Below are 14,084 nucleotides of genomic sequence, written 5' to 3'. Positions count from 1 at the left end.
GTTGTTTGATGCTCTGATATCAAAAATCTCTTCCTTTCTTGTGCTGCTCCCAACATTTGAACATTACTGTGAGAACTTTTTGGCATACTTTAGGATCCATCCTCATTTATCCCCTCCAGCTCAGAATATTCTATGATTTAGGACCAACGTCCCCGTACTCAGCACTGCTGAGGGTGCATCTGGAATCCTGGGCTCGGGTTTGGGACCACACTATGAGGCTGGGGCATGTCCAGAGATGGCACTGGAGCTGGTGAAGGGCTGCTGAGGGAGCTGGGCATGTTCAGCCAGGAGCAAAGGAGGCTTGGGAGGCACCTGCAGGAGGCTGCTGCTGCTCTCCCCGGCAGCCTGAGGGCAGCTGTGGCTCCCAGGCTCAGAAGGGCTGAGCAGCTTTGCCAAGAGCTTCCTGCCACATCCCCTGGGGGAATTCTTAAAATCAGAGAGTTTTGGGAAAGCTTCAAAAGGCAGGCCTCAGAGACAGCAGAGCTGTGATTGGAGCTAAGCAGTAGCCGTAAGATTTGTCAGCAGAAAAATGATATAAGAAGTAGAAAAGTACGGACAAATAGAACTATGGCCTGTGTATTACCATCTATCTAGAATACTCCCTAAGCTACAGAAAAGTATATCTAGCAAGGTATTAGGAAGTTCTAAGCTTAATAATAGAGCTCTGTGCATTGTATTTTAAGGCTTACAAGCAGGTCTTTTATTCAAAATAAGCATTGTTTTAACCAAAGGTGTCTGTGCCTATAGTGATTGGATAGAACTACTGCCAATATGTTTTTGCTTTGCGTGATTGGTCAAAAAACTTTTGTGTTGTAACACTGAGTTCTTGTCTGCTGTCAGGGACATGAGCTGCTGGCATCTTCCCATTGGCATAACCATGTAAAGAGACTGATGCTTTTGGTTATTGTGAACTGACAGAGTTGGGCTGTTTGGACTTGGGAAGAGACCTTATTGTGGCCTTTCTGTACTTTACAGTCTTTTTAGTGGGGCCTGTTTTAATAGGACAAGAGGTAATGGTTTTAAACTAAGAGAGCATAGATTTAAACTAGATATCAAGCAGAAGTTTTTTACAGTGAGGTTGGTGAAAACCTGGAACAGGTTACCCAGAGAGGTGGTAAATGTCCCATCTCTGGAAATGCTCCAGGTCAGACTGCTCCAGGTCATTTTCAGATTGCTATAAGCAATCTGAAAATGAAAATGTCCCTGCTTATTGCAGAGGGGCTGGACTAGGTGACCTTTAAAGGTTCCTCCCAGCCCAACTGAACTGTATATAGCTTCTGGCCTTAACTAGGTGATTTTTTAAAATCCATTTATAAAGAAATTGCCTTACACAGCAGTCACCCAGAATTTGCTAGTACTCCTACTAGCTCCCTTCCTACTTAAATCCATCCTAGAAAGTTACTAAGACCATAACTCTTCCAGGAGCAGACCTTCATTTTTGGGTCTCCATCTTCTGAAAACAGATCTGTGCAGTCCAGAGCAGCTTTGCACCAATAATGCAGCTTTCTCTTGTACTTAGCAGCCCCTCTGTTGCTGCAGCAGAACAGAGATAATTTTTCTTCATATAAAATCTGGAGAGACTGGTACATGTGTCCAGACTGATTTGACCTGCACTACTTCAATTATGGGACGGTTTTTTGTTTACATAATCTCAAGCTTTGTATAGATGTTCTCATTGGAATAGATTCCTGGTTATAAATATAGCATATAAAACTCTGATACTGAAAACATTTTAAAACTTCAACCTTTATTTGACCTCCTTGTCTCCACATAGGCAGGGATATTATATAAATGAAAACGTTGCCAAGCAATCTCTGTTTTAAAAGATGTCTGTGTGTTCAGGTAAAGTCTACGCAGTAGGTGGACATGATGGAAATGAACACTTAGGAAGCATGGAAGTATTTGACCCTCTCACAAACAAGTGGATGATGAAGGCATCAATGAACACAAAGAGGTATATATGTCCCACACTCCCAAGTCGTAGTCTGTGGTCTACCATTTCTTGCTGATGTTGAAAAACATCCTGTCTGTCCTGCTTTTTTTTGGTGCTTCCAAACTGTTCTATTTCTAGGAATTTCTTTCCCCTATTTTGGAGCTTTATGCTATGAATGTATCACCCTTCTGTTCTTTTTTTGGAGGAGCTAGCTTCTGGACCAGGGACATCTACTCCAGCTGTGCTTACATTCTGTTGTTATCCAGGGCCTTTCTGCCGTGCCCAGTAAACAACTTGGAACTGATGAACTGGTTCTGTGCGATTTTTGCTCTTTTTAGGAATGAGTGAGATAACTGCCAGCATAACATGAGAAGTGAAATACTTCATAGTGAAAATGAAAAAAGTTAAATGCTACAGCAGGAAAAAATAGCTGCCTATGTTTTTCGCACAAAAGACCAGAAACACACAATCTGAAAGTCAGATTGAGGACTTTTTTTTGTCTTGACATTTAAGTTTCTTATAAGGAGTTACTGGACTCACAGATCTGTATTTTTTTTTCTGCTGTTATTTAAATCAGTGTCCCTAATTCTGCATTCTGTTGTGTTGTTTGTTGTTTTTCAAAGCATCACGTGCAAGTAGAAGTGAAATAATAAGTATGGCTTAAGTCTGAAAGCTATTTGTAGCTGTGACCTAGTTAAAGTAGAAGACCCAGACTCCTAGAAGTGGCTTGCTCTACTTCTTCCATCCTGCCTCCACCCCCAGGGCATAATCTCAGCAACAATCAGCCCTAGATTTCTGTGACATTTATTACTGAGTACCCAGGTAAATGAAAGGGCTGCTGTGCCTTGGCCACCTCCCAGCTCCACTCCTCCTATTCATGGAAGTCTTGGAATACTTAGTGGAGAAAAATGCCACCATGAAGTGGTGTCTGTGTTACCTGCTGAGGCAAAAAGGTAAGGCCAGGATACTGCCACAGTGTTTGGTCTGTAGAAGGATTGTGCCTCCCTTGCTCGTGCCTCAACCTTCCCTCTTTAATGAGACAACAGTGTTGTCAGTAACATGGTAGTTCACCTCACTTGGTGGTTAAAGCAGAAACTTAATGCTTTTATTCTAGACCTACTTTCAATTTTATAATACTGATTGTACTCTAATATTAGTCATTTATTAGAAACAAATCTGACAACCATTTTAACACTCAATTAAAAAACACCAGAATGGAAGAAACCACAATTAAATCTTGATAGAGTTCAGCTATTTAATATCCAGCACAGGTTTGCCTTTTAATATGTATTAGTATCACCCCCAATCATTCTCAAATGGTAGCAGCCAGCTATAGCAGGTTTTGGTTCATCTTCAGATTTAATAAAATAGAGAAATCATATCTAAGACATTGTCATGTATCCAAATATGTGAGCAGAGGACTTGGCCTTAGAGGTGACATTCAGTGAGAAGGACACATGTGTGCAGCGGGCCAGCAACATGATTTTCTATAAACGTCACTTCTAAAATTTCCATTACTCTTTTCCCCCTCGTTTGAAACAGGTGCCATTCCTGTACCGTAGCACTTGCTGTGTGGCTCCCTCTGGTTAAGGACTTGCACTGAGGTGTTGCTGCTGTGGTTTCCTAGGAGAGGCATCGCGCTGGCGTCCCTGGGCGGCCCCATTTATGCCATTGGGGGCTTGGATGACAACACGTGCTTCAGTGACGTGGAGCGCTATGACATCGACTCAGATCGCTGGAGCACCGTGGCTTCCATGAACACTCCCCGGGGAGGCGTCGGCTCCGTAGCCCTGGTGGTGAGTCACTGCTGGGGAGCCCACCTGCTTTTCAAAGCTGCCTTCACAAGGCAGAACACAAGGCCTGAAACAAAATGCAGCTGGTGGGTCTGAGCACTTCTAGTCATCAAAATCTTGTGCAAAATGTGAGGATACTTAAGATAATACTCATAGCAAATTGAACTGTTTCAACAGTATTTGAGGTACTGGGAGGAGTACTGTTCTAATGATATGGATAGTGCTTCCTATCTCGCTCAGCTGACTGGATTGCCATGGTCATTATGTTTAAAGGTACCAAATGCATGCTCTACTTTAATCCCCCCATGCTCTGAAAAATAGCTGCAACACTACAAAACTGTTGCACTTCTTTCATTGGAAGAGATAGAATTTATGTTAGATAATTAAACCTGTTGTTGGAATTCTCAAATGAAATGGATATACCACATTTTCATATAATTTTAACACTGCTTATGAAAAGCTGAGTAAAGGCAACTACATCACGAATAATCTTTGTACAACTGTTTTCCAGAACCATGTCTACGCCGTGGGTGGCAATGATGGTGTAGCATCTCTTTCCAGTGTGGAGAAATATGATCCCCACCTGGATAAGTGGATAGAAGTAAAAGAGATGGGCCAGCGAAGGGCTGGGAACGGTGTCAGTGAGCTCCACGGCTGCTTGTATGTAGTGGGTGAGTAGGGATGTGGCATTTTGTAGTGCTGCTGCTGCTGCTGCTGCTGCCAAGTGCTTGGCTTTGGAAGAGGCTGTTGTTGCTAGAGGAACCGGGAACAGATAGAGCTGACCTGTACTTGGTGTTCTTGGGCAGGAGAAGAATGCAAGCACAACCAGGTCATGCTTAAACGAAGGTACGTTAGCAAGGAAATGAAAAGCAGCTCCTAACCCACATTTCAGGAGGGCTGATCTGTTCAGGACAATACATCTTTTTAGAAAATCCTCTCAAGACTCACTATTCTTGAGGGTTTTTTTAGGAAACGATTCTTAAGTTCACGTGCTTTCAAATACAACTCCAGTTGTGATCTGAGTGTAGACAACAGTAGCTTTTTTTGCACTTATTCCACAGCTTCTTGTCTTGTGTGCTAGCTTGTATTTACCTGCTTTCCTAAGAGAGGAAGATGCCAAGTAGGTGTGCCACAGTGATAGTTTAAAAAGCTCTGACTTGTGTATTATTGTAAGTGCTTAAATAGAATTTGAACAAAATGCTCCTCTGCCAGTTTCCCCAGCAAGAGGAATGCATCACTTAGTCTTATATGAATTTTTTTCCCCTGCTCAAGTGTTTGCCAATGCTGTAATTTGAGAACACTGCTAGAGTGTTTTGCATAAAGTAAAATAAGTTTGAGACCATCCTTTTACTGGTGTTAGGTTTCTTTCTCTTCCAATTGGGAAGCTGTTTCATTATAAATACGATGAATTTGGAGGGAAAAATAATAAAATTGGAATCCTTGCAACTTGAGTAGAAGAAAGTTATTGCTCAGGTGATGCTTGAACACTGAGAAGAGGGTGAGCTGTTGGATTAATTTTTAGGAGCTTGTAAAGTTCTGGTAAGGAGAGTGCTGGACAGGACTCCGAAATGCTGAGAATACCTGATAATGCCAGTCTTGGATATTCCCTGCACCAGGAGTGCCAAAAGCTGACCCTGTGATGGTTGTTTGCAGGTGGGTTTGATGACAACTCACCCCTGAGCTCAGTGGAGCGGTTTGACCCACGCTGTAACAAATGGGAATACGTGGCAGAGCTCACAACTCCAAGGGGTGGTGTTGGCATAGCAACACTGATGGGAAAAATTTTTGCAGTTGGAGGTCATAATGGCAACGTGTACCTGAATACAGTGGAAGCATTTGATCCCATAGTGAACAGGTAATTTCAAATGTTTTCTTTGTCCTAATAAGACAAGGAAATCTGCCTGTGTAAAAACATAGCAGCATAGAAGCAGTGGGCAGGAGAAGCCTAGCTGTTGTTTCCTGGTAATAATTGAGTCATATCCATGGCTATCAATGCAGGACTGCTGCTTATATCACTAGGGCAATCTTGTAAATATTTAAGCACCTCCTCCTCCTCCTCTGCTCCTCTCTAATCCTTCTTGTCGCCCTTTCATTCAGTAACAATCTATATTCTTCTACTTGTTTCAGTCTGATTTTGCACTAAATGGGGTGCACTTTTGTGCAGAGTGAAGAGCTAGGCAGTGTAATAGAATTTCAGGCACAGAAAATACTTTCAGGTTGCTCAGAAAGGGCAGGAACTTACTGTTCTTTTTCTCCTGCAGGTAGGAGCTGGTGGGCTCAGTGTCACACTGCAGGGCAGGGGCGGGCGTGGCCGTGTGCTCCTGTCTCAGCAGCCAGATCCGGGATGTGGGCCAGGGATCCAGCAACGTTGTGGATTGCATGTGAGCTCTGCCGCCTCCTCCAAGTTCCAAAGGAATGCTACAAGGGAGGCACCACAGAGCTTCTAAATACTGTGTTTTGTATGGTAGGTTAAGGAAAAAAAATCCAGTACATTTTCTTTGTGAAAATGGTATTTTCTGCAACTGTAAAGCTTTTGGTGGCTTTCTATCAATAGTGATACAGAAAAGCCTGTGAAAACATGGAATAAAAGTGTGACCCACAAGAAGAAACCTGCCAAGAACGGCAATCATCCCATTTTTGAGAAGCTACAATTTCAAAATCATTTGAGGCAGCTGTTGCAAGGACTCAATATTAGCTGTAAATCAGGCATGTGGTAAGGAGAGCAGCAGCAGCTACTGCTGCTGAGCTTCCCCCAGTAGCCCTGCTACATGTTCTCTGGAGGACTCGAGTGCCATTTCATTTAACTTATTTTCTGGAATGGAGTCTTAAATGTTTCCCAGTTGTACAAGAGCTTTGTAACAGAAGGTGTCTCTAGTTTTAGAGGTAACGACATCTCTGATGTACCCTGAGATAACTGAGGCAGAGAAGTTCACCACTTATCTCCAAAGGGAATGCTGGCAGCAGTGGAAATTGCAGGGATTCTGTCTGAAAACTGTCTTTCAAAGTACTTTCTCAAGCTAATAAACTTGTTAGAAAGCTGGAAAGATTCTTGACCCGAGTTTAGCCACTGGAATACTGCCATTCTCTAGTCTTCCATAAAATTTGTAGTTACTACCCCCTTTCCAAAGGAGAGTTTCTGTTGAGAGATCCTGAAGTAACTGGTATAATTTGTCCTAGTTTGAGATGATAGTGTGTAAAAATGTAGGCTTCAGTGGCGTTTTGAATCACCATTTTTATAGCAAATGGAAATGCATAATAAAATTTGTGGTATTCTGTAAAACTTTTTAAGTGCAACGCTGGAAGACTCGACTGATTTCAGTATCCAGTAGCAACTCTGGTAACATTTTTGAGTTTCTTGCTCTTTTAAGGGAGCAGATAAATAACCTCAAAACCTTAAATGAATCAAAGAGAGTCAGCAAGAAAGATAATTGGGAACAAACCAGTACTTCCATCAAAAATTGAGATAGCAACATAACAGCCCTGCATACAAAGATGTCTTGTTACACCATTACAAACCCTGAATCCCGAGTGAAGTCCTGCAGGAAAGACTGCAGATTCCTGTTCCTGCATCACCTTGAACAGACCAACAACTGACAATCCTTCGTGACCAAAGTTTCACAATTACCAGGTTGTTCCCAATGCCCAGGGAGAGCAGCAAACTTCTCTGTATTCAGGACCTGGAAGAAGCAGGACAGCCAGGGTGAGGAGGCACAGTCGTGTTCTTCTGCTAAGTTACCATCATTTGGCTTTCCTGCCCAAAATAGCTTTGCACTTTGGCGTACTTTTTGCACCCAGAGACAAAGGGAATGGTACTGTAAATAATGAAATATTGCAATAAAACATTTGTACTTCAAAGCACCTCATTTGTTGTGTGTCTGGAGCATACTGGTGCTGAGAAACATTACAGCATTGAGTATTTTTGGTTTCTGCAGTCAATATTTCTCAACAGGAAGCTTCTGTTAGCAGAGAGAATCCTGCATTACCGCCATGGGCTGCACCACCCTGCTGCCCTCCTCACAAGGATGTGGTTACCCTTGTGGCTCTTGACCTGACTCTGACGTGTGAAAAGGAGGGATAAAGGTTCCCCCTCTGGGACCAAATGGATGTCCTGGCTAACATAAAGCCTGAGTTTACCAAATGGCCCTGACTGTGTGTAGTGGTTTTGCATGGGAGGCACTCACGGAAGTGATGTAAAGAGAGAGCTGATACACCTCTGTGAACACTCGTGTGAAAAAATGAAAAATCATGGGAAATCTCTTTCTTTTCTCGTTGGCAAAGAGGTAACACTGGCTGGGCGAGGCGGCCCCTGCTGCGGGCCAGGCCCCTTCTAAACCAAAACCACTGTGCTGTGAAACCAGGTAGCCTGGCAGTGCAGGTTTCCAGCTGATGCATTTCTCTCCTTGGTAGGAAAGTGTGGCACCCGTGGGTGCACACATGCGTGTGGGTGACACATGCGTGTGAACCACACTGAGCACATCACCTGCCAGGGACCAAAGGGAGAAGCAGCAGGGAAATCGGGTAACAGCAAAAGCTCTGGGATTCTCTGCCATGTGGGAAGAGCTGGAAGTCACATGGTACTAGCTCTGAACAGGATCCTAAAACAGGCATCTCATTTGTATTTCGATATACACCCCCGCCCCAACACTCTTGTTCAGGGCTCTGGAGGTGTATCCCTAAGGACTGGCAAGATAATTGCAAAGCAGGTTTGTAAGGAACAGCCTGTTCCCTGAACAGTGGTGTCCCACACTGTTAATCTTGGATGGCACCACAGCTAAATACATTTTGTACAGAACTGGTTTTAGAATCGCTATTGCTGGAAGTGTGCTAATGATGACAAAGTATAACAAAGTATAATGATGACAAAGAAATTAAAATACAGGATTACCGTGGTGACAAACTGCAGTGACCTACCTGCACATAAAGCTGTTGTGATTTGACACCTGTCCTGGCAAAGGCACCGTGATGACAAAAGAATATCCCCTCCATTCCATGCTGAGGGACAGAGCAGCCACGCAGTGCTAGAAGGCCCTACCCCCCACACCTTATTTATTTATGTTCAAAGGGGATTGTGGTCCGTGTGGTTATACTATCCTAGCTTCAAATACTATTTAATACTCCTCTTTCCCTATGGAATTTCATTCCTAATAGAGCCATTCAGACAGCAAAACTCTTTGCATTTGATATCCTGCTAAAATACTCAGAACAGAAAGTTTTATAAGGCAAAGCATATCATACTTGTATTTTTTTAAATATAAACCAAATACATGTGTCCACTTCTATCAGAAAGACTGCAGACTTCCCTCCTGTTTGAACACTGGCTGTGTGACAGTGGTCACAGGGGTCTGAGGATGAGGGAAGAGACGAGGATCTGACTCCATGTTTCAGAAGGCTCGATTTATTATTTTATATATATTATATTAAAACTATACTAAAAGAATAGAAGAAAGGATTTTATCAGAAGGCTAGCTAAGACTAGCAAAGAAAGAATGAATAACAAAGGCTTGTGGCTGGGACAGAGAGTCCAAGCCAGCTGACTGTGATTGGCCATTAATTAGAAACAACTGCATGAGACCAATCACAGATGCACCTGTTGCATTCCACAGCAGCAGATATCCATTGTTTACATTTTGTTCCTGAGGCCTCTCAGCTTCTCAGGACAAAAAATCCTAAGGAAAGGATTTTTCAGAAAATATCATGGCTACATTTCACCCTTTTTATTCTAATTAAATTAAAAAGAAAAGTGTTTGTCATTTCATCTGCTGTGCCCATGCAGAGGAAAGAACAAACACTTACCCACTGGTTTCCAGAGGACATGAGCCACCAGATCTTTTCTATGGGAACTCCACTTCAACAAGACCATTTCATCTGCACTGCTACCACCACCCTAACTAGCAGGGTGTCAGGTTGTATTCTGACTGTGACAGTGGTTTTTCTTTTGTGTTATTGCATGTATTTTGGGTGTTTTCCCTTTTTCTAATAAATTGTGTTTCTGACTTGGAGTCTCTCACTGGTTTTGCTTTCAAACCAGAACAAACAGTCATCTTGTTCATGTCCTAGAATAGCCCCAAGTGAAAACAATGAGCATCTTTCCTAACCTATTGCAGGCCCCTGACCTGGCTCAAGGTTGAAATACAATGGATTTTTTAAAATTTTCTGTTATTTCATAGAATCATAGAATGGCATGGGTTAAAAGGGACCTTAAAGATGGTTTAGTTCCAACCCTCCTGCTATGGGCAGGGACAACTCCAGGGACGAGGAATAAATAAGGTTTGATAGGTAAAATGGGGAGGGGGGAATATGGACCTTCCTTCCACCCATTAGAGCAGCTTATCCCTGAAATGCACTCAGAATTTTAATAGAGTGAACATAAAAGGCCAATCCCTTGAAGATGCAGAAGGACCCAGCCTTAATCCTGGTGGTCCTGCAGGGCCAGAAGGCAGAATGACTCCAGGCAGGAGCACTTTCTGCAGAAACCCCATTTGGAAATGTAGGCAGTTTGCTGGAATTTATTGTTCATTTTCTTGAGCCTCAAACCCACAAACAGGCATTTTACAAAGGGGGTACTGCTAAATCTTTGCAGACCTGTTCCTACATCATAAAATAATGTGGAAAAGGGAGATAATTCTTTCTTGCAATCACAGTTATTTTGGGATACCATCCTTCTCTCCACATTCGCACGGGTCTGTCAGAGATAGGGAAGGCATGTGACAGCAGCAGAGGGCTAAGGCAGACACCATTGGATGTGAGGATGGCAGGATGCTGCTGTCACACACCAGGAAATCTTTGTGTAGACAAGGGTGTCAACACACTGGACTAGCATGGTGATAAATCAAGATTCCAGAATCTCTCACTGATATCAAGCATCTGTGTTTTATTGACTGTCTTATGACCATTACCAATAATTTGCTTTCATATTGCAATACAGTGACTTGAGCGGGTAGATGGGGGAATATGACTGTAAAAAGGAACGTCCTCATCTGTGTTTGAGGCACAATGAAACTACTTGTGCAAGTAAAATTTCTTCTTTAACAGTTTTTGAACTTGATTCTAAATATCTTGTATAAATAACATTGATCCAAAGCCCATCAAAGTCAACTGAAAGGTGACTGAAAAACTTGAAGGGTTTTAGGCTTTTCTTTTTTTTTCACAGAAGTGTGATTTCTCTGAAAAAATAACTCCTTGAGCCATACTGCAAGAATAATTCCCAGGAAATCTTTGGGTAGAGAAGGGTGTGAACTGAACACACTGGTGCTGTAGATGCTGCCTCCACTGTTAGCGTGGCAAGGGAGAAGTGCTTGCAAACAGCTCATTTTCCCTTTTGGGTTCCCTTGACAGGTTTCTAAGTCACTGGGCCTATCCTAGGGTGTGGCTGAGAGGGAGCCTGAGTCCTCTCCCACAGGAAGCACACCCTACTTTGGTACCAAATTCCGCTCTTGGGCACTCACTGAGACCACCGGTGCTTGGCAGGCAAATACCCAAATACAAAATTTGCCTTATGTTCCACATTCAGCCACTTATTCCCTCCTTTGTCAGAAGAGATTCCTTTCCCTGGAACCTCTCAGACTCACAACAATGTCCAAGCAATCCCAAGGACCCGTTGCAGTTTTGTATCTCCACCAACCCAAATGCCAAAAAGCAGCCCAAGGAGGAATCCTCCCCATCAGTCCTATCCCTCCAGCACAGGAGACAGACAGAGCTGTTTCCAGCCACACTCCGGGTGTCATTTTGCCGCCCAAACTTGGCTCTGACAAGGCTGAAACTGAGCAAGAGCCTTAGTAACACAGTCTGAGTGCAGATTTCTTTGGCAGCAATAGGTGTGACAATTGTCCTGTTAGTTATTCATAATAGAGACATTTATAGACCATCATGACATGGGCCCATTCCGACAATTCATTGCACTAGGTCATTTCATAGGCAAGTATCACCCCCCCCATCCCTTCTTTTGCAAGGTAGAAAAGCATTACCTTCAAAAACCACAAGCTTTCCAAAAGTAACCAAAAGAACTTACAACTTTATTTAAAACAAAACCAACTAACTAAAAAAAGCAGGTGCTTTGCATTGAACAATAAAACCAAAACAAAACTCTGTAAGGTTCCAATGGAACAGAAAACTTGGAACTATTTACATCCAGGAGACTCAATCAAGGTACTTGATTGACTCAATCAAGGTCACTGTAAATTCTGTCTCATTCTGTGTATGAGGTCAGGCCAGCTCTTGGTCATGTCACTTGGCTTTGTTTGGCAGAAAACTCTGGAACAAAAGGAGGGAAAGAGAAAATATTTGGTTGAATTAATCCAACAAGCACACCTGGCAGAACACCATCAATGACTGGAGTGACTTTACTCCAAGAGGACCTGCAAAACTTTTTGACTTTCAGCAGCTGCCTCTTTCTGCCTCTGCAGCAGCTGCAGCAGAGAATTTTTACAGCCTTCCAGCCACTCAGCCAGGCACATCATGTTTATTTGCTTTTGCAAGTTTGCCAGCAGATCATGGCAATGCATCCCTTTGCCCAGAGAAGCCCACAAAACTTGGTGTTTTATGGAAAATGACAGGTTACAGCTTTTCAGTATTCCCCACTGTTTGCACCACAGGACAATGCAACACTTGTAATGACTAAAGTATCAGCAGCTCTAGGAATTTCTGTTGGCCAATACTGATTAAAGACCCAGCAAGGAGTCAAAAATTCAAGTGCTGTTTAGTTGTAGCCAAGCGACTTAGCAAGTGCTTCCCTGACAGGGCAGCTCTCCCCCATCCCTCCCTCTCTCTTTGCTCCCAGAAGAAGTGCTCATCAGGAAGTAGAAGTCAGGGTGGCTGCAGGGCCAACCCTGTCTGGTGTCTTCAGAAACTACAGGCAGGGCTGTAAAACAAACACTTACTGTTCTAACTTCAGGTCTTCTTGTCTTGTCTTCATGTGGCAGAGAAAACACTGGAAGAGGATTCTTCTCATCCCCTGCCAATCCCTGAAAAACCACAGAGAGAAAGCTGATCAGAGAGAGATGCCTAAAGCAATTCCAAAGCCAGGTTTTCCTAAATCTCCAGAGAAAATGTTCATTTCTCCCTGGTGTGGTCTATGCACCGGGCTCTCCCCCTCTGGCCTTCTTTCCCAGCAATCCCTCCAATAATTGAAATGGCTTCTCACCTGGCAGCTCAGAGTGCTTTGTACCAATAAACTTTTCCCAAGCACAGAGAAATTCAACAGCAGGTTTCCCTTCTCAGTGGCTGGGAGTGCAGTGAGGCCTGGAAGCAGGAAAATTATTGGGAAAAAGCAAGTAGTTAGAAGGCAGCTAATACACTGTGCACAGTCTGGCCTAACACACATAATAGTGTGTGGCCTAACACACAGCCCTTGCCCCCCCTGCCCAAACATCCTAGACCCTATACCCTGAGCCGTCAGTAAACAGCCAAATTCATACAAAGAGCCAGTAAAATCTAATTTTTTAACCCATAAATGCAACATTTTTTCTCAATGATATAAAACTTTAGGCTCAGGTTGCGGTCACACCCACAGGTTGTTTTTAAGTAAACCACAATTTCTTTTTATAAACACACTCCTTTTTATAAATACACTAATTTTATTTGCAGTTGCTTACAGTCAGAAATGGTCACTTACCTGAGCGGATGATTCTGAAGTGAATCACTCAGCATGCGTGGGTTGCAGGAATACTCCCACCAGCTCTCCTGGATACCAATGTCGATGCCCTGGGATTGCTCCTTGTGGTCTTCCTCCACTTTCCTGTGCCGGCAAACAAAGGATCCTGGTTTCTGGCAGGGTTATCCATGTCAGGCAGGTCCGGGTCGTCAGTCTCAGTTCTGGGTCTCTTTTGGGTCATTGTCTCATTTGGGTCAAACTTGGTGCACGTTATGCATCAGTCATGGCCAGCAGTGGCGGCAGCAGCGCATTTTTCCTCTCAGTTTGGAATGAATCTTCTGATTCTCTGGACAAGAGAGGCAAATTCATGACTGTGATGTACATATAATGTAGGCATTTCTTAAAAGCTTGGCCACATCCTGCCATTCATGCCATTGTCTCAACAAGGCAACATTTTCAAAGCTGAGAGGCTTCAAATAAGAGGGAGTTTGAATTGGCAGAGACTTTCACAGTCAATAACAGAGTGGCCTAGCACATCTCTGATCATCTGAAATCAGGATGTCCATGGAATTCTGGCAACAAGAAGCAGCACCAAATAGCTCTCAACTTTGTTTCACCACTGCTCATTTCCACCATTTTTAGTCAGCTTCGCAAAGTTTCCAAGAACACACCAAGCAGTGAATCCCAGCTCACTGCAGCATCAGAAGAGCAGGAAATTAAGCTAAACCCAGTGAGAAGGCTCAGGTGTAAGGCTGCACTTCTTGCCTGA

The 14,084-nt window shown here is 43.3% G+C and overlaps 1 protein-coding gene and 1 long non-coding RNA gene across 2 annotated transcripts; one reads left to right on the top strand and one right to left on the bottom strand.

The window, feature by feature from the left end:
* The first annotated feature begins 1,737 nt into the window (after positions 1 to 1,737).
* Positions 1,738 to 7,584, top strand: LOC136569827 (kelch-like protein 8). Its single transcript, XM_066570189.1, has 5 exons — positions 1,738 to 1,954; positions 3,561 to 3,729; positions 4,238 to 4,397; positions 5,380 to 5,581; positions 5,988 to 7,584. Exons 1-5 carry the CDS (start codon positions 1,827 to 1,829, stop codon positions 5,989 to 5,991), a joined length of 663 nt encoding a protein of 220 aa, XP_066426286.1. The 5' UTR covers positions 1,738 to 1,826; the 3' UTR covers positions 5,992 to 7,584.
* Positions 7,585 to 11,861: 4,277 nt separating this feature from the next.
* LOC136569829 (uncharacterized) lies at positions 11,862 to 12,957 on the bottom strand. The gene is made up of 3 exons (XR_010785464.1): positions 12,866 to 12,957; positions 12,603 to 12,686; positions 11,862 to 11,976 (listed from the first exon to the last, which is right to left on the bottom strand). It is a non-coding gene; the product is annotated as an uncharacterized lncRNA (long non-coding RNA).
* Between the last annotated feature and the right edge of the window lie 1,127 nt (positions 12,958 to 14,084).

Source organism: Molothrus aeneus, unplaced genomic scaffold (genome assembly GCF_037042795.1).
Source record: "Molothrus aeneus isolate 106 unplaced genomic scaffold, BPBGC_Maene_1.0 scaffold_264, whole genome shotgun sequence".
Taxonomy (NCBI): domain Eukaryota; kingdom Metazoa; phylum Chordata; class Aves; order Passeriformes; family Icteridae; genus Molothrus; species Molothrus aeneus.
Note: the sequence above shows the minus strand (reverse complement) of the source record. Positions and strands in the feature narration are given on the sequence as shown.

Coding starts and splice junctions, on each gene's coding strand:
- LOC136569827 (XM_066570189.1), top strand. CDS start 1,827: ATGTCTGTGTGTTCAGGTAAAGTCTACGCAGTAGGTGGACATGATGGA. Junction 1,955..3,560: donor GCATCAATGAACACAAAGAG/GTATATATGTCC, acceptor GTGGTTTCCTAG/GAGAGGCATCGCGCTGGCGT. Junction 3,730..4,237: donor TCGGCTCCGTAGCCCTGGTG/GTGAGTCACTGC, acceptor ACTGTTTTCCAG/AACCATGTCTACGCCGTGGG.